Source organism: Sorex araneus, chromosome 2 (genome assembly GCF_027595985.1).
Source record: "Sorex araneus isolate mSorAra2 chromosome 2, mSorAra2.pri, whole genome shotgun sequence".
NCBI classification, from domain to species: domain Eukaryota; kingdom Metazoa; phylum Chordata; class Mammalia; order Eulipotyphla; family Soricidae; genus Sorex; species Sorex araneus.
The window spans coordinates 40,830,370-40,850,624 of NC_073303.1; the positions used below are offsets into that span (position 1 = coordinate 40,830,370).

The 20,255-nt window shown below is 46.5% G+C and overlaps 1 protein-coding gene across 1 annotated transcript in view; it reads left to right on the plus strand.

Annotated features, from left to right (window-relative positions):
* Window positions 1-5,453, plus strand: part of CEP192 (centrosomal protein 192) — an 86,575-nt gene extending 81,122 nt beyond the window's left edge. The window contains exons 45-46 of the mRNA XM_055127300.1: window positions 138-196; window positions 5,038-5,453. Coding sequence (XP_054983275.1) covers window positions 138-196; window positions 5,038-5,176 — 198 coding nt within the window. The 3' untranslated portion in view covers window positions 5,177-5,453. The remainder of the gene's footprint in view (window positions 1-137; window positions 197-5,037) is intronic.
* Window positions 5,454-20,255: the final 14,802 nt, after the last annotated feature.

Genomic DNA, 20,255 nt, shown 5'->3' on the forward strand with positions numbered 1-20,255 from the left:
AATGTGTTTTTATCCTGTGAACATTTGTCTTGCTCTTATATTTATAAAAGTTGCCCTTAATTAAAAGCATGGTACGTTTTGTTTATGTTCAGATATCTAACTTGCCTAACTTTGTAAATGTTTTCTATAAATTCCAGCTGAAGTTTTTAAGCCCCAGAGAACCCTTCTATGTCAAACATTCAAAATACTCCTTGAGGTAAGTTTGTGATCTATCACAATGTTCTTTTCCTAGTGCCATGCTTGGCTTTGTTTCCGAGATATCAAGCTTTCCACTTTCCTAGGGAACCGGAATCTTCTCTTGCACCCCTTCTTTGTCACCAACAGCACAGAGTGCAAAGCCCCCGCTTGTGGATCTTTGCGCGGGTGATAAGGAGTCTGTGTGATACCCACTGTAGAGCAGCCTGAATTTGGGCGGTATTTTAAATTCAACTTATGATTCCTAATATTTTTCCAGTTACAAAAAAAAAAAAACCATGAAACTTTATTTTCTGATTCACTTTAGAATAATTTCCTCTTTATTTTATTTATTTATTTATTTTAATTTTATTGAATCACCATGAGAGAGTTACAGGCTTTCATGTTTGGGTTACAATCTCACAATGATTAAACACCCATCCCTCCACCAGTGCACATTCCCCACCACCAGTATCCCGGGTATACCCCCCTTCCCGCCCTCTGCCTGCCTCCATGGCAGGCAATATTCCCCATACTCTCTCTCTACTTTGGGGCATTATGGCTTGCAATACAGACACTGAGAGGTCATCATGTTCGGTCCATTATCTACTTTCGGCATGCATCTCCCATCCCAACTGATTCTTCCAGCCATCATTTTCTTAGCGATCCCTTCTCTGTTCCATCTGCCTTCTCTCCTCCCCTCGTGAAGCAGGCTTCCAGGTATGGGGCAACCTGCCTGGCCCTTGTATCTACTGTCCTTGGGTGTCAGCCTCATGAATAATTCCCTCTTTAAATGTTATTTTTCGCAAATTCCTTCTTAAATGTTGCTTTCACAATGCTGAGAATTGGGAACTTAACTTTTCTTTTTTAATTTTATTTATTTTTGTTAGCATTTTTGTTTGTTTTTTTAGATTTTCATTACTTGAGACAAGACTGTCCCAGATTAATGGGGAAGTTTAAAAAAATTATTGACCCACCATGAGTTACAGTTACAAAGTTATTCATGATTGGATTTCAGGCTTTGAATGTTCCAGTACTAATCCCTTCACCCATATTCACTTCTCTCCTCCCAGGGTCTCCAGTTTCTCTCCCATCCCCGCAGTCTGCCTCTATGGCAGGCACTTTATTCTTTTTCCCCCCTTTCAGCCACTGTGGTTTACCACACGTTACTGATGGGGTATCATGCTTGTCACTTGACCTCCTTGCAGCTTCTGGTCCTCTTCTAGAGTGCCATAATGGTCCCTTTTCCTGATCTATCCACCTCTCCCTGCCAAATGGGGAACTTTTTTTTTTTTATTTTATTTTTCTAGTTGGCATCCTTCAAATGCTGTGTGTTTTTATTAAAGCAGGGTTTCAATTTCTTATGTTTGCTAATTTTCTTTTTCCTTGTGATATACATTTAGTTTGACATCTCAAACTGGATTGTCATTGTTGTTTCCTTTTTTGGGGAGGGGGTTGTGTCACACCCAGCAATGCTCAGGGGTTACTCCTGGCTCTGCACTCAGAAATTAACTTCTGGCAGCAATCTCGGGACCACATAGGATGCCAGGAATCTAACCACATCAGCCACATGCAAAGCAAATGAACTATTGCTGAACTATTGCTCTGACCCCATCACTGTTGTTCCTAAGTTTTAGGTTCTATTATATTTAATATTAAACCTGAAAGGGGGTTCTATTGGATGTAATAATGGATAATTTTCTTTAAATCATTAGTTAAGCCATTTGATTACTGTAATATCTTTCGTCTTAGCATTCAGAGACTGTTCCCAAAAAAATCCTTAGAAATTCCTCTAGAGCTGTTGCACAAAGTAGGCGATGGTGCCCCCTGGTGGGAGGGCACTGGGATGACAGGGCCATTATAGTGGCCTGGGGTGTGGTCGTGGGGGGTGGGGAGGGCTTGTCTTGTTTGTTCATTAAAGAAGGTAGATTTCTAGGGTGCTTCACTGGGTAATTTTTTTTTTTTTCATGAAAAGGGGGTACTGTGAGCCAGTTTAGCTTGGGTCCCTCAGACCACTTAAAGTGCTAGATCACAGAGTAACAGGGAGGAGGAATTGTTGTTCCTAGGGAGTCTGAGGCAGTTACCACTTTCTCATTTCTTTTTAAGAGGAACTCGCTCATCTTCCAACTGGGTCCCGGGAAAACCCCCTCCATTATCTATTGCATTATCTTTTTTCTCAGCTGAGACTTCATAGCAGAGTGTGTCCCTCTGCTGGCCTGGGGGAGCGGGACACTGCCAACTGCTCGTGACTCCATCACTCCGCACCGACATGCAAAAACCAAGCACTTGGTCCCTTTTTTCTGAATCATAGTAACTTGATTGTGCTAATTTTTTTAAATTATTTTTTGTTTGGAGGCCACACTCTCCAGTGCTCAGTGGTTACTGCTTGCTCTGCACTCAGGGATTGTTCCTGGTGGTGCTCAGTAGACCATATGGGATGCTGGGGATCGAACCCCAGTTTGACAGCATGCAAGACAAGTGCCCTACCTGCTATACTATCTCTCTGGCCCCTGTGGATTTTTTTTTTTACTATCAAAATATTTAAAATCAAGAAAATTGATTATTTAGTCTTATATAGCACATCATGATTCTTTTCTTAAATCGTGATTCTTTTCTTAAATCACACTTAGGTTATTCTGTACATGTGGAGCCAATGGGGACCAGAAATGTGGCTCAGGCTTGCACGTTCATGGCCCCCACCCTGAGCACAGCAGGAGTGATCCCATAACAATTTTAAAATAAGTAGAGGGGCTGGAGTGATTGCACGCGGCCGACCCGGGTTCAAATCCCAGCATCCCATATGGTCCCCTGAGCACCGCCAGGGGTGGTTCCTGAGTGCAGAGCCAGGAGTAACCCCTGTGCATCGCCAGGTGTGACCCAAAAAGCAAAAAAAAATAATAAAATAAGTAGAGCTTGTGATGACATGATTAATACAATATCCCTTTTTATATTGTAGTTTTCTTACTGTTGTTGTCACCACCTCCCCAACATACTTTAAAAATGCCACCGCACAGTGGTAGAGTCTGCGCCACTTTGGTGGTGGAAGGACAGTAACTTTAAGTTTGTTTGTTTGTTTGTTTTTTGCTTTTTGGGTCACACCCAGCGATGCACAGGGGTTACTCCTGGCTCATCCACTCAGGAATTACTCCTGGCGGTGCTCAAGGGACCATATGGGATGCTGGGAATTGAACCCAGGTCAGCTGCATGCAAGACAAACACCCTACCTTCTGTGCTATCGCTCCCGCCCCAGGACAGTAACTTTGTACACAGGACACTGTTGTCACTTGTTTCCTCAGCTCCAGAAGGAAAAGAAATTGCTGGTAGTGGGCAGCTGGGTGGCAGAGGGAAGTAGCCCAACAGTTCCTCAGTTGAATATAGACCTTTTGTTTGTTTGATTGGTGGGGTCACACCTGGCATTGCTCAGGGGTTTCTCCTGGCTCCTCACTCAGGAATGACTCCTGGAAGTGCTGGGGGACCATTTGGGATGCTGAGGATTGAACCCAGGTCGGCCGCTTGCAAGGCAAACACTCCCCTCTGTACTAGTACTCTGGCCCCTGATAGAACCGTGGGATTCTAGAGATTTGTTTGGAAGTGGGATCTTCTAGAGATTTGTTTCCAAATTTGTACTATATTAGTGATTCATAAGTTACAAAATGGCCCTTTAAGTTGGTAAACAGCACTACATTATTCTTGGAACTAAAATTCTAACACAAAAGAAAGAGCTATCGTTGGGAATTTCAAGGACTAGATACCACTTTTATTTAAATGGCACATGGTGGGCTGGAGCGATAGCACAGCGGGTAGGGTGTTTGCCTTGCATGCAGCTGATCCGGGTTTGATTCCCAGCATCCCATATGGTCCTCTGAGCACCGCCAGGAGTAATTCCTGAGTGCAAATGGGTCTAATAACAGACTTTGTGTGTTGCACATTCCTGGGGAAATGGACTTTATTTTGAGTGTTTAGCCCTCTATGCTACTGCACACCCAAAAGCTAATGCCAGGGATTTAATCAGGAAGCAAAAGTGCGTATCATTTCAGTGACTGATTTTGGAAAACATACCTCTGAGGACTGGCGCAATAATAGAGCAGGTAGATCATGCATTGCTCACTGCTGACCCAGATTCAGTCCTCAGCATCCCATATGGTGCCCTGAGCACTGTCAGGAGTGATCCCTGAGCACAGAGCCAGGAGTCAGCACTGAGCACAGCCAGGTGTGGGCCCCAAAACTAAAATCAAACTCCAAACCTAAAAACATACCTCTGAGGTGGCAATAAGGATGAACCACCTCTTCATTCTGAGGAAAGTCTAAAAGCTATAAAATACTCCGGTAAGCCCCAGGCTGAGCCTGATGGACGCCTCACAGGCTGTGATAAAATGTGGGTCTGATTGACCACAGCAGTCACAGAGTAGTCTTAAAAATCTGGGGACTTCATTTTCTGAAGAAAAACAGAATCTCTTTCAGTATAAGGCACTCACTACCTGGCACAATACAGTCTGAAAGTAAGTTTTCCAAATGGGTTCTCACTTAAGTTTCCCGTGAGTTTCAGAATAAACTCTGCACAACTCTCTTCCTGTCGACCACCAGGCCACGGTGCTTTCACCCCAGTTGGGCTTGCTGTCCGAGTAAGGAGACCCCTCTTTACCTCTTCCATTCATTCCCTTCTGTTGGGGACTGCGTGTGGACACAGCTCGGATCTAGGGTTGTCTTCCCCGTGACAGCCGTGAGCAAATGAGAGCCAAAGAGAAACTGAGTCCTGACCAGGTTCTTTTCCGTGGAAGCTGGTTCTCTGCTACAGCCACCGCGCACCGTGGCCGGCGTTTGCTTGCTTGACGTCATGCTCCTGACATTTCTCTTCCCTTCCAGAGCCCAGCATTACATCAACATGCCTATACAGTTCAAGCCAAAGTCGGCGGGCAAATTTGATGCTTTGCTCGTGATTCAAACAGATGAAAACAAGAGTATCGCTATTCGGCTCTTCGGTGAAGCGCTTGGGAAAAGTTAATACACTTTATGGAAACAGCAAAAGTTATATTTTGGTAACTTTGTCTTACACTACAATTATGCTTTTTCTGTATATATTTTGTATGATAAGTTAGATAGGAATAGTTTTCCTTTTTTTTTCTGAGAAGTTAACACTGATGACTACAGATATCATGTATGTAGCTATGGTATTGTATTTAACTTTTACAGGGAGAAGAGAATTTTATTTATGTATTGATTATGATCTTTTCAATAAATGTGGCATATATTTTAATGTGGCACATCAGAAATAAACTTAATTTCCATAAAACAGCCTTTTTTATTGTTTTATGCAGAAATCAGAATATTGCTTTATTTTGCTAATCATTTCCAAGCTCCAACATTTGTGCGCCTTTTCTCTCCCTCTTTAGTTTTGCTTTCCCTAAGAAATTCCTTCTCTGCTCCTTCTGTCTTTGACAAGTCGCCTGGAGTAGGAGGGAAAACTTCTCAAAGAAGTTTTTCTCAAGTGTGGGGAGCAGCGCAGACCCACTGGTCAGGTTGATAGAATTTAAGATGGTGCTTGTCATGGAACCTAGTCAGGGCAGGTACCCCAGAATCCAGCCTAGAAGGGACAGTTTGCAGTGCGCAGCCAGTGGGATGCAGCAGGAGGGGGGGAGGCAGTGAAAGAGTCGCTCAGGGGATAGTCAAGCTCTTCTAGTGTCAGCTCCTGAGCTGTGGCACATCTGGAGGCAGGGAAGGTGCCTTGGTGATCTGGTTTCACCAGGAGGAACATGTTCACTAATAGCTTTTCAGCCGTTGCTAGTACGTCTCTTATTAAAATTTCCTGAGCCCTGGCTGTCTGCACTGAAGCAACAAAATCTCAGTCTGTGAGTGTTTGGTGTGTGTGTGTGTGTGTGTGTGTGTGTGAGGGAGGGTCACTATTAACACTCCCACATCTGATCACATAAATAATTTAATCACAATTACTTTTTTTTCTTTTGCCACACTCAGTGGTGTTCACAGTTTACACAGATTCTTGGGCTCTGTGCTCAAGAATCACTACCGGTGGGGCTTTGGGGTGACCATGTGTGGTGCTGGGGATCAAACCTGGATCAGCTGCATGCGAGGCAAGCATACTACCTGCTGTACTATCTCTCCCCCCAGCTGGATATTATGCAGGAAGCACAGACTGGGGGCTGTGTCTACAGCTTCCTGATTGGCATGAACCGTTCATTTATTCGAACCAGGGATTGCGAGCTTGAATTAGAGAAACCATCTCCTCTGTCTTCTCCCACATCATTTTTCTTTTGCTTTAGAAATTCTTTCCAGAAATCAAGTTGGAAAACGTTTTTGGAAGTTAACACAGTTGTTAAATTCACTGGTCTTGCCCCACTCCATCCTAGACTTTGTATATCAAATAAGGTTTTACTGGACAACCTTCAGCCTCAGAACTTGTAAAACAATAATATCGCCTTTATTTTATTCCTCCTCCCCCAGTAATAGTACCTTCTTTGTGGGGGAGAGGGGCCTCACACCCAGTGATGCTCGGGGGTTACTCCTCTCGGTGCTCTAGGACCATATGGGATACCAGGGCTCAAACCCAGGTCAGCCGTGTGCCAGACAGATGCCCTCCCCAGTATAACACTATAGCTCTAGCCCCTAATACTCCCTTTAGACAGCACTGGTGAGAATGACAGGCCTGTTGATCCCTAAGCGTATCTGTTCTACTTCACATCCTCGAGCCATCTCACTAGAGGGCTGCTGCTGCTCTGGACTCTCGAACCTCTTCCCCACCTGAACATAGTTTGCATTTTTGAGACTGTCCACCAGAACCACTCCTCTGATGGTATAACTGCATCACCTGCAGCTGGACGTCTGCCCCAGCATCTGCCCTGGGAATCCCATCTTGTCTTCATCCTTATGTGGGTCCTGCCTCCCCCTGTGGCCTCACTCACCCTCTGACCCTTCAGACACCCACTGCCATCCCTCCAGCTATTCCAGCGTGGCTGAAGCCTCTGCTGCACTGAGCCCCCAGCTGCTCACACTCTCCAGGGTCTCAGGGAGGGCTGCGTCCATGCTGCCTTCTGCTGACCTGACTCTGTGCCTTCTCCAAGGTAGCCCCCTTTCTCTCTTCACCGTGTTGTAACCGGGTGATCAGTTAATCAGGCAGCCCGAGACACTTCATAGCGGGGGAACAAGGTCTTTATTACTCAGCTGGTCAGACCGGGTAAGTCTCAGCCAGCACCTGAAGCCATAGACAAAGCTCAGGGGTCCCAGGGCCTGTTTTTATCGGGCGTTACTGCATTGTGGGGGTGCACGCACATGACGGCGTCTTCCCAGCATGGTTACATGGTTTGCTGCAGCAGTGTTCCCTGCTGGCATTCTCTGAGCTTAAAATGGAGACGTGCATCCCCAGTGCAGACGGTGGGCAATTTTTAAAACTTTCTACCCACAATTTCAAGTCATCTCTTTTAAATCCATTCTATACATCAGTTATTAAACCAAGTATACATAAATTCTCATCATTCCCCTGTCACACTGCTTCATTTGCATATTGCACTCCTTCTCTACCTACTCAGCTGGCTCTCTAGAATGTAAGCACGGGCACACACATCTGCATCCGCATTCTGCAGAACATCCGCAACCTGGCCGCAGCCTGCCACACTCCAGGCTTGTTCATGGTCCAGGACGGGTGTGTGTTCGCTGCTCCACCCCCTCTCACTGCTCCCAGTGGGCATCGCCTTGGGCTTCCCAGACAGTTCCTCATAATCACTGGTGTTAAGTGCTTCCTGCATGTGCCAGCACCACCGCAGTTTCCCTGGACAGTCACTCTTCATTCTTGGCAGTTGTGTGGAGTCATGCCCTTTAGTTAGGAAAGACAGACGGTCACCCTGCAGCCTCCAGGCTCTTCATCCTGCTGGGTGGCTAGTGTGGACACTGCTGAACCCGGGGAGGGGAGGGGATGGCCCGACCCGGGGTGGATGAATACGTAAGTCAAGGATTCACCAGATGGATCAGAGAAGTAGGAAAGAATGGGAACTGCAAGCCGAGCTTTGATTTATGTTTTTTCCTGGATTTGGGGGACCTGGTGGCACAAAACAAACTTTTAAAAATAAGTAGAGAAAAGCCAACATGCAAAAGTCAACATGCTCGGGGCTGGAGCGATAGCACAGCGGGGAGGGCATTTGCCTTGCACGTGGCTCACCCGGGTTCGAATCCCAGCATCCCATATAGTCCCCTGAGCACCGCCAGTAGTAATTCCTGAGTGAAGAGCCAGGAGTAACCCCTGTGCATTGCCCGGTGTTACCCAAAAAGAAAAAAAAAGTCAACATGCTCTGAGAAGTCCTGATGGAGAGCCAGCAATCTCAGATCGCAAATCTGGTTCCCAACTGGGTGAGCACGTTTGACACACAGTTCTGCGTGTCAGGCAGGCCAGACATTCAGCAGAGCAGCCCTGAAGTTCTCTAGAACTCGGGAATGATGAATGGGTCTCATTACTGATTTAATTAGTCCAGAAATGAGGCTGGCTAAGAGGGCATCTGTTTTTAGTCTTCAATTACACTTAGAGGTAGGGATGATTTTGTATGCACAATGCATTGGTTTGATAGGACACCATCTCTGGGTGTAATTAAATTGGACTGTTTCTCATAAATATGTATTTGTTCTCTTGGCTCCATTTCTTCAATGGCTTTCCTTTTCAATTTGGTCTTTGGAATTTTTGTGTAGATTCTCACTAGAAAAGGTAGAGTTAGGTAGAGAATTAATTTATAAATGTTTGATAGAAAGTTTTTCCTGAGCTAAGTAATTTAGCATTTCTCTAGATGAGATTGATTTTGTACCTATACTTTGTGTTTATACTTAAAAGACTTATATCGACTTCAGTGTAGACCACGTTAGCTTAGCGGTTCTTACATGTCTTGGCTGCCACACATTCTGAACACCCGATTTGGTTAGCATAAACAGATTTCATATTGTTGGCCCCTGGCTCCAGCAGCCCCCTCACTTGGCATCTCCAAGACATTTTACTTTTTATATTGTAACCAAGCGGTGTCTTTGCAGGTTGCTCTTCAGCTTTTATTGAATTTCAAAATGCCATCTGAGTTCCCGACCATCCCAGGCTCACTTCTTGCCAAGTCACCCCTGCAGTATCACTAACCAGGGCCCCCAGATCTCTCAACCCCCAAATCCTATAGGACTGGATTTCTGGACATATCATCACCTGCCGTTGTCGGCAGGCTAGTGACACACTCATTGAGTGCGACCAAGCAGCCCGTTACTTTACAGAAGGCTGAGCTCAGGTGCTTTTGTGTTCCTGTGCATTTCTCTGGAGAAGAAAATGAGCAGACCATGTCTTGAATGCTCAGCGCTGTGGCATTCTTAAAATAGCAGCTTTGGTAATAGAGAGTATCAACAGTGTGACCCCGCACCCCCCATCAGTGGCTCACACTTGGAGGTGAGGTAATGAACACAAACTGCAGCACTGGTGTCACAGCGTCTCATACAACCAATCACCCCCAGGGAGTCCCTCCTCCTGGTCTTTATGATCCTGAGTGACCCCCCACACTCAGAAACTTGCTTCTACCCAATAGCATGACCTCAATCGAAGTGAAGTGTGCCTTCATGATACAATTTTAAAACATTGAATTCCAACTTCCAGTCTCTCCCTGGCTTTGTTTGTTGGGTTACACCCAGCAGTGCTCAGGACTTGCTCCTGGTGGGACTCAAAGGACCATAAAGGGTTCCAGGAATCAAACCAGTGTTGGCCAAGCACAAGGCAGGGACCCTTCCCCCGTACTGCTGCTCCGACCCCTCTCCCTGGCTTCAGTTGAAAGAAGCTGCTCTCCTGAGAAGATCCATGTGGCACAGAATCCAGGGGGACCAGTCAGTAGCTGACGGGCTGTCTTTCACTGACCAGCAGGAAGTGAATCTTGCCAGCCGACCTGTTGAAAGAGCTGGAAAGTGGATCCTTTTCCTCTGTGTTGTGTGAATATTCGTTCAGTCAGAGGCGCTGAGACAAGGAACATGAGAGAAATCATTTTTCATGGAGGATCACGGGTTCGCTCAGAGCCTGTGACAAAAGGTAGAGTGTCCTGAGATCTCCTTTTATTACCACCCTACTGTACATACCTCAAAAGGGCTCAATACAGTGATGTCATCAGGAAGAACATAGAGGCAGTAAGGCATACATTATTTCCTTACATCTGCAAGTCAGTGAGTTTTGGCGTCTGGAAAGAAATACAAAGCTGAAAGCTTGCCTGGGCTACAGGCACCTGGGGTTTGCATACCAAAGACAAGTTGGACAAGCACCTGGGTTCTGTATGTCAAAGACAGGCTGGGCTAGCACCTGGAATCTGTGAGAAGAGGAAAACTGACTCTTCGTATCCTGAAATTTATGTTATTAACTGAAGGCAGCTTGAAGAAAGAGATGTTCAACCTCGTCCAGACCAGCCAGGACACACAAGTAATCTCGCCCATTTTCATGGGCCTCATGTTCCTGCCCCTTTGCGGGACAGTCTCCACGGGCTCATCTTGGCGGCCTAGTCCAGCCCCAACACTCTGAGTCTTCAGGAAACCCTAGTCCTGGCCAGTCCCCTGGTGCCAGCCTGGGAGAGACCGTCTGCGGAGGGCCTCAGGTCTAAGCTCGTTAGAGCTTTGATTCCCCACCCTCTCTCACTGAGACCGTAAAGGCTGGTGGTTGAAGTCACCAGGCTCATGGTAATGTAGGCAGCAACGGCACACAGTGAGGTGCTTAAGGAAAAAGAAAAAAAGACAGCATCCGGCACAAACAGATCAGACACATCGGTAAAAACTACCAAAAACCTCCACGATCCAACAACTACTCGTCTCAAAGAAACTCTTTGAAGCCGGGGTCGGTGCAGGTGCCCATGTGTAAGCGTGCCTGGGGAAGGCCCCGGTTCAGTTCCCAGCACTGTGAAGGTAGGACACCATCCCTACAATTGGAGGGAGCCCCTGAGCAAACCTTGCTGAATGAACAAAATCTCTTTTACATGTAAATGAAACAGACTGCCCTTGCTTTGTTTTATCTTTAAATGCTTAATTTTGTGGGGATGGAAAGATATCATGGGGGTTAATGTGCTGGTCTTGCACGTGGCCAATCCTAATTCCGTCCCTGGTAACCATGTGGCTCCCCCAAGCACCACCAGGAAAGATCCCTGAGCACAGAGCCAGGAGTAGCTCCTGAGCACTGTTGGGTGTGGCCAAAACAACAGCAATAACAATAAACTTCATGTCCAGGGAAAGATCTAGACATATTTGAGCCAAGAACCCTCCCTGGAAGTTCTATTTTTTTGGTGGGGCAATGTAGGTTTTATTGAAATTTACTTAGATGTGAGGGGAGAGAGGGAGAAACACATAGTTGAGAGAGAACACAGGCTTCTCCAGAGTGGAGAGAGGAAGCAACGGAACCAGAGACGAGCAAGCAAGAGACATGTTCAAGGTCTTGAAAGCAAGCTGAAAACCCACTTATAAGTGCGCATGCATTTAAATAGTGATAAACATTAAATTACTTTTGTTTTTTATTTATTATTATTTTTTTTTTTTGCTGTTTGGGTCACACCCAGTGATGCTCAGGGGTCACTCCTGGCTTTGCACTTACGAATTACTCCTGGCAGTGCTCAGAGGATCATATGGGATGATGGGACTCAAACCCAGGCCAGCCTCAGCACAAGGCAAATGCCTTACCCACTGTGCTATCACTCCAGACCTTAAATTGTTTTTGTTTCTGTGCCACACCCAGCAGTGCTTGGGGCCCACTCCTGGCTCCAGGTGGAGTTCGGGGACCATATGGGGTGCCAGGGATTAGACTTGGGTCAGTCGCTTACAAGGCAAGTACCCTACCTGCTGGACTATCATTCTGGCCCAAAAGGTGATGGAACATTTAAAGATTACTGAACACTAAAAGAACACAAGGCAGTGTCACCTATGTTTTGTCCCCTGAGGGTTCAGCCTGCTCCAACAGGGATGTGCTATATGGGACATAGCATAGCCGTGGCCCAACACCCCTCATAGAACCCCAGAAGTTGACAGCTGAGCGGACTGAGCACAGAACAAGGCACTGAGGAATCAGGAAATTTAGTCCTCAGCATCATTTTCATTCCTTTCAGTTCCCGTCTCTCTAGCCACACATGCCCCCGACCCCCAAGATAGATCTTGTATTTTGTCCTCGAGCAGGGAGGGAGGACGGGGAGTGCCAGGGCAACTTCCTTCGCGACATCACTTCCTTACTGTTTAGTCAGGTCAGATTTTCCTGTTTGGTTGTCGCTGAAAATGACCCTGTGTAGTGCGTGCCTGAGCACTTTGCTCGATGTGAGATTTAACCCCAGAAAGTCTTGTCGTTTGAGGGGAGGGGGTCTTCCAAGCCGGGCTCTGTGCTCAGGGGTTCTCAGCCGTTGGGTTGGCGGTTCAGTGCTGGGTCTGAAGATGTGGTGTTGCCTGGGGCCTGCATGACTGGGGTTCACCCGGGTTATACTTGGCAATGCTGGAGGCAGGGGGAGGGGGAGGGGGAGGACAGGCAGTGCCAGGGCTGAACCGAGCAGATCTAACCCCTGACCCCAGTCCTGAAAGTTTTGGTGATGTTTTGTTTATTGATTTCTCTTGGGTAGTGCCTGGCCATGCTCAGCGATTACTCCTGGCTGTGCACTCAGGAATGACAAGCCTGGCAGTGCTTGGGGGGCCACATGGGGGTGCTGTGGATCGAACCTGAGTCGATTGCATGCAAGACAAATGCTCTACCTGCTGCAGTAGTGCTCCAGCCCCTTCCTGAGAGTTTTCAAGGTGGACATGAAAGACACGTTTTCCTCTGGATGTGCTAAGAGGGGATGTAAGACTACAGGGAGGTGGGAGGGAGCCGGGACCAGGTACTAGACTCTGTCCAACAGGAGTTTCAGACAGGGCTGCCTCTAAAAACAAAGCATCTAGTTTCAGCCTCGGAAGCCAGATCCCCAGCAGTTTCTTTGGAGATGTCCTTATTGGACTCTTCAGAGAGGGGCTGGAGTAATAGAACAGCAGGTAAGGTGTTAATCTTGCCAGTAGCCAACCTCAGTTCAATTCCCGGCGCCCCATACAGTCCCCCGAGTCCACCAGGAATGATCCCTAAGAGCAGAGCCAGGAGTGAGCCTTGAGCACAGGTGTAGCCCAAACTCCAGAAAATTTTTAAAAACAAACTCCCAGAGAGCACCTGAGTGGGTACCAGGCAGGGAAGGAGGGACAGAGCCTGTGGTGGGCTTGGTACCCCATCATTTGCTCTTCCACAGGTGTAGGATATCATTGGTTTGTCCTTTCTCCCTTGCCACAGAGTTTGGGTTTATCTGGTAATAATCTCTAAACAATTCTAGACTACATTGGTATGTCCTGCTCTCCTTGCCCCTAGGAGCTTAGGTATATCAGTCACACCCATCAAGTGCTCCCTAGTCACTCCCATTCCTTTGTTTATCTGTTATCACTTCTATGCTCCCTTCCCTAACTAGTTATTCAGACCTTCCCCCTAATCAGACTCTGTTAATCTGTAAGGTCAGACCTTGCTAGGACAGTGAACTTGTATTGTAAGTTAATATTGTCTTTGTCCTCTCTTATGTCTTTTGAATAGTTTACTTTAAAACAATATCCTTTTTGTATGGACAAAGAAAGACATTTATTAATATGCTTTGGTAACATGGGATTTAATTGGCTTCAAATATTATTCACTCCCGGGCATCTGTTTTCTGGATTTAAGCCTCGGCTGCCCTTACTTCCTAGCACCCCCCAAAAGCAGGGTCCCGACGAGGGACGGGACGGACCCAGGGCAAGCGGTGAGTTATGTGCTACCCTGGCATCGAGATGGGTCTGGTCAAAGCGCCTAATGCTTAATTATATGTTAAGAGCTTGGTCATGGACATGTCATGTCATGATCCAAAAGCAACGACAAGACTAGGACCCTACTAGGGCTAGGAAAGACTAATCTGGCCTGAGCACTGTAGTCTGAGATCGAGGTGACCCCAGGAAAGCAATTCTATAAGCTTAATGCATCTCTTGCTATGTTCATACAAAATGATTTATAATATGAATACTTATATGTTAGTTGGACAAAGAGGAGAAACACACCCATGGGGTTCTGCTCTTGGGCGGATGTCCTGCTGAAAGAGATTCTGTCCTAGTGAAAGCACCCCCTAAGGGATAGAACTTTACCCCCTATTGATTGTAACCACACCTATGCATAAGCCACTGCGCATCCGGAGCCGGATGGGCGGGGGATTTAAGGTGCCTGTATGAGGGGGTTGGGGAAGAAGCAGAGAGAGAGAGAGAGAGAGAGAGAGAGAGAGAGATGGGAGTGGATAGAGAAGAGATTGGAATTGGAATAAACTGCAAATGAGACCAACCAGCTTGGCTCCGTTCCTTCCTTGGCCTGCCTCATCATCGCCATCAACCTCCCCGGGGTGGGGAAGTGGCTGGAGACTACTGAACTCGGGTGGCGGGAGAGTCAGCGCTGCTGCTCTGTGCCCAGTGCCCAGCATGGTGCGGTGAGGTGCTCCTCACCCCCTTCTTTTTCTTTTTTGTGTTTTTACACACACAGGTGTGTTCGTCTCTGGGTGCCATCCCCAGAGAAGGACACTCCCCTGCCATGCAGGGCCTGGGGGAGGGGGCCGGCCCCACCGAGTAGGTGAGTTCTGAGTGTCCTCTGCTGTGGAGTCCCCTCCATTCGAAGAGAAGAGTCCTTGGAACCAGCCTTGTGCCCAGTGCACGGAGGCTCATGGAACACAGACAGGTGACTGGACTTCTCTGCCTTCCTATTGCAAGGAGCTATTATGAATATGTAGCTACTATAATAAGGCAGAGCTGGGTGGACACTGGCTTAACATGAGCCCTTCCTAGCTCAAGTCCAAGTCGTGCTAATGGAGACTCACTGGGTGTACAGGAGTCTGAACGGCAGACCCCAGGGCACAGGGGCGGGAATGGTGAGTGGCAGTGTGTGATAGGTGATGGAATTGTCTACATGGGAGTCCATGAGAATCCCCTTAAAAAGAAGAGGATTCAGTAATGTGACTGGATAAAAATATTGCCCCACGGAGATCAGTGATCTTTATAAGACACAGTCAAAATAGAGTGGAAGAACTGTCACTGTCCTGTCATCCTGTTGCTCATCGATTTGCTCGAGCGGGCACCAGTAACGTCTCCATTGTGAGACTTGTTGTTACTGTTTTTGGCATGTCGAATATGCCACGGGGAGCTTGCCAGGCTCTGCCGTGCAGGTGGGATACTCTCGGTAGCTTGCAGGGCTCTCCAAGAGGGGTGGAGGAATCAAACTCGGGTTGACTGCATGCAAGGCAAAGCAGAGAAAATATATAAAGAAACATGTGAAATGTATTTGGAGAGGACTTTTGACTCATGAAAGAGTATTTGTATTTGGGGTGGGGGAGTGGGGAGTGGTGTTGGGGAGCACTCGGCTGTGCTCAGGGATCACTCCTGGAGGAGCCCAGGCAGTGCTGGAGATGAAACTGGGCTTGGCTGCGCGCAGGCAAGTGCCCTGGCTCTGGACTGTCTCTCCCGAGTGGCGTCTGAGTGGAGGGACCACACGCACCTGCCTGTGCTCGTGTGTTTCAGTCCCTCCTGCCGAGGTCGCTCTTCCCCAGAACTGACTCATCTGCGCAACGCCAGGCTCTGCTGTTCCCCATTCACACGGACTCCTCACACACACACACACACACACACACACACACACACACACACACACACACACACACACACACAGAGGCTGCCACCGCACCTTCTGCCTCGTTGCCTTTCAGCTGAGCCTGCAGCTGCCCCTCCACCTGCAGCCTCCCTGCTCTAACTCAGCCTTCGAGAATCTTCCATCAGTCGACTCCCTCCCCACTTTTTGGCCCTCTGTGGCCTGGCTCGCTTCCCCGGGGAATAGCCCCCAAGTTCACTGGGGCTGTACCCCTCAAACCTACGTGTACCATGCATCCTTATTAGGATTTAAATTAACACTAACTTTCTTTCTCTTTCTTTTTATCTTTCTTTCCTTCCTTCCTTTATTTAAACTCTTACTTTATTCAAACACTTTATTTAAGCACCATGGTTTACAAGTCTTCCTCCCTCCTTCCTCTCTCCCTCCTTTCCTCCCTTCCTTCCTTTTTCTCTCCCTCCCTTCCTTCCTTCCTTCCTTCCTTCCTTCCTTCCTTCCTTCCTTCCTTCCTTCCTTCCTTCCTTCCTTCCTTCCTTCCTTCCTTCCTTCCTTCCTTCCGTGCTTTTTCTTCCATTTTAATTTTTAATTCTTATTATTTTGTGTTTTTAACTATTCCCCCCTCATCTTTTTTTTTTTTTTGCTTTTTTTGGGTCACACCCGGCGATGCACAGGGGTTACTCCTGGCTCTGCACACAGGAATTACTCCTGGCAGTGCTCAGGGGACCATATGGGATGCTGGGAATCGAACCCGGGTTGGCCGCGTACAAGGCAAATGCCCTACCCGCTGTGCTATCACTCCAGCCCCTCCCCCCTCATCTTTATAGGTACCATTATTTGCAATATTGTTAATGATACTTTTATGCATACGTTATAGCAACTGCATGTCTTTTTGACTCAACTAGAATTTTTTCTTTTTATTTTTTTGGGGGGTAGGGGTGGTTTAGGGCCACACACCCAGCAATGCTTTGGGATTATTTCTGGCTTTGCACTCAGTAATTACTCCTGGTGGTACTCAGGGGACCACACTGGATGTTGGGATCAAACCCAGATTTGCTGTATGCAAGACAAGTGCCCTAACCGCTGTACTATCTCTCCAGCCCCTCAACTAGAATTTTCTGAGCACTGGGCATAACAATAATTATAACTGCTACAGTGTTGCATGCATGAATTCTAAGCAGTTGGTTCTCAAATGCCACTTTTCTCATTATCCCAATGGGGTGTGCAAGAGGAGAGCTTGTTAGGATTACATCTGTTGCATTTTGAAGGTGATTTGAAATCTATCAGTTCTCCCTAATTTCTACTGAAATGCCTTTACAATAATAAATGGTGCCTAAATGGTTTTAAGTGGGAATGTGACTTGAGATTGATAGGAGCAACACCCCTCCCCCCGCCACCACTCTAACACACACACACACACACACACATACAACCAGGACAGTGCTGGTTGGAAGCTGGTCCAGTCTTCTGACAATGAGAAGGATAGGGGCAGATGTACCCCTCTGAAAGGAAGTGGGGGTGCAGAAGAATACTTCATCCCTCCTCACTCTCTTCCGCCCCCTCAAGTGAGACGTTATCCTGGGCTCTCTGTCTCCAGGTGTCTGGTCTCAGGATTCAGCCCCCTGCCCGGGAAAGCCTTCTCCTGGCTCGAATCTGCTGCCCCAAGGTTCCAGAGGCACCAGACAGCAGGAGGCTCCAGTTTCATTGTCCAGCTGCCAGGACCCAGTGTCTTCTCTCAGGCGGCAGAAACTTTTATGAAGAGGTTGACAGTGTAACTCAGCGTAGAATCCTGACAATATTAGAACAACCGGGAGTGCAACGACTCAGAAAAAGGAGTGCAAGAGAACAGATTTCAGAGAGATCCCAACGCATGCAGAAATTTGCAAATATGGTCAAGGGGGCATTTTAGGGTAATAAGGGATAGGTGATTCCAATACATCTTTGGGGTGTCATATATTCAGAATAAAATGAACCTTTCAGAAGAAAATACCAAAAAAAAAAAAAACAATTTCAGTCATGAAGTGCTGATTGTGAAGACAAACACCAAGCCATTAAGCAGGGTTGAAAGGATTCAACCGCAGACAAATTAGAATTTTCTGAGTGGAAAAAAGGCAAACTCATCATGAAAAGACAAATGACAAACTGGGGGAAACTTTGGAGCCCCATACAGAGAAGAGTAGAGAGATTAATGAGATGCTGTGGAAAGATGCACTGTTAACAGGAAGTAAATAACAGAGACAAGAAACCATCAGATTAGGGGGCCGGAGTGATAGTACAGAGGGTAGGGCATCTGCCTTGTACATGACCGACCCGGATTCGATCCCCAGCATCCCATATGGTCCCCCAAGCACCAATAGGAGTAATTCCTGAGTGCAGAGCCAGGAATGACCATTGAGCATCACTGGGTGTGACCCAAAATGGAAAAAAAAAGTAAAAGAAACCATCAAATTGAAAAAGTAACCAAGAGAGTGGCTAGTCCCTCCTGTTCTGTCTCTCCTTGCTTCTGTCCTGCCCTACAGCTGCACACCCGCTCCATTCCATAACAAACTCCTCTGTGACTTAAGCTAGATTCGGTTGATGACTGTAATCACTATGGTTTTTTGTTTTGTTTTGTTTTTGTTTTTGTTTTGGGGTCACACCCGGTGATGCACAGGGGTTACTCCTGGCTCATGCACTCAGGAATCACCCCTGGCAGCACTCAGGGGACCATATGGGATGCTGGGAATCAAACACGGGTCGGCCACATGCAAGGCAAATGCCCTATCTGCTGTATATATATATATATATACATACACATGCATATATATGTATATTTTTTCTTTTATATGTGCAAGGCATATATAAAAGATGCAAGGCAAATGCCCTACCTGTGTTTTTTTTAAAGGAATCTTAATTAAGTGTTATTATAAAAGAGAAAAGTCCTGTAGGCAGAACCCTCCATGACATTGAAGCTAAAGCATCTTTAAGGATGACCAAGCAAGTGGAAGCCAATGGGACTACATTAAACTAAGAAGCTTCTACACCTCAAAGGAAACAGTGATCAAAATACAAAGAAAGCCCACAGAATGGGAAAGAATATTTACCCAATACCCATCTGATAAGGGCTTAATATCCAGGATATACAAGACACTAGTAGAATTGTACAAGAAATAAACCTCCAACCTCATCAAAAAAGTGGGAAAAGAAATTAACAGAAGTTTCCTCAAAAAAGAAATACAAATGGTCAAAAGGCACATGGAAAAAAGCTCTTCATCATCGTTAATCATCAGGAAGATGCATATCAAAGCAACAATGAGATATCATCTCACACCACAGAGACTGGCACACATCAAAAAGAACAAGAACAACCAGTACTGATGCTGATGTGGGGAGAAAGGGACGCTCTTTCATTGTTGGTGGGAATGACAACTGGTCCAGCCTTTTGGGAAAACAATATGGGCATTCCTTCAAAAACTAGAAATTGAGCTTCCATATGATCTCACAATACCACTTCTGGAATATATCCTGAGGGTGCAAAAACACAATAGAAATGACATCTGCACCTATATGTTCAATGCAGCACTGTTCACAATAGCCAGAATCTGGAAAAAACCCGAGTGCCTGAGAACAGATGACTGGTTAAAGAAACTTTGGTACATCGACACAATGGAATACTATGCAGCTGTTAGAAAAGATGAAGTCATGAAATTTGCTTATAAGTGGATGGTCATGGAGAGTATCATGCTAAGTGAAATGCGTCAGAAAGGGAGGGACAGACACAATAACTGTACTCATTTGTGGAATATAAAATAACATAATATGAGACAATAGACACAAGAGAGAGAAATATTGCTCCGTAGTTGGAAGCCTGTCTCATGAGCTGAAGGAGAAGGCAGCTGGAATAGAGAAGGGGTTACTAAGTCAGTAATGGTTGGAGGAATCGTTCGGGATGGGATATGTGTGCTGAAAGTAGATAAAAGACCAAATGTGACAGCCTCTCTCTAATGTGACAGTATGTATATTGCAAACCATAGTGCCCCAAAGTAGTGAGTAGCACTGTACTGTAGCACTGTCATCCTGTTGCTCATCGATTTGCTTGAGCAGACACCAGTAGTGTCTTCATTGTGAGACTTGTTACTGTTTTTTGGCATATCGAATACACCATGGGTAGCTTGCCAGGCTCTGCCGTGCGGACGAGATATTCTTGGTAGCTTGCCAGGTTCTCTGAGAGGGGCAGAGGAATCCAACCTGGGTCAGCCGCATGCATATATACATATATACAGCCTTACCCGCTGTATATATATGTACACACATATGCATATATATGTATATATACATATATATATATTTTTTTCTTTTTGGGTCACACCCGGCGATGTTCAGGGGTTACTCCTGGTTCATGCACTCAGGAATTACTCCTGGCGATGCTTGGGGGACTATATGGGATGCTGGGAATTGAACCCGG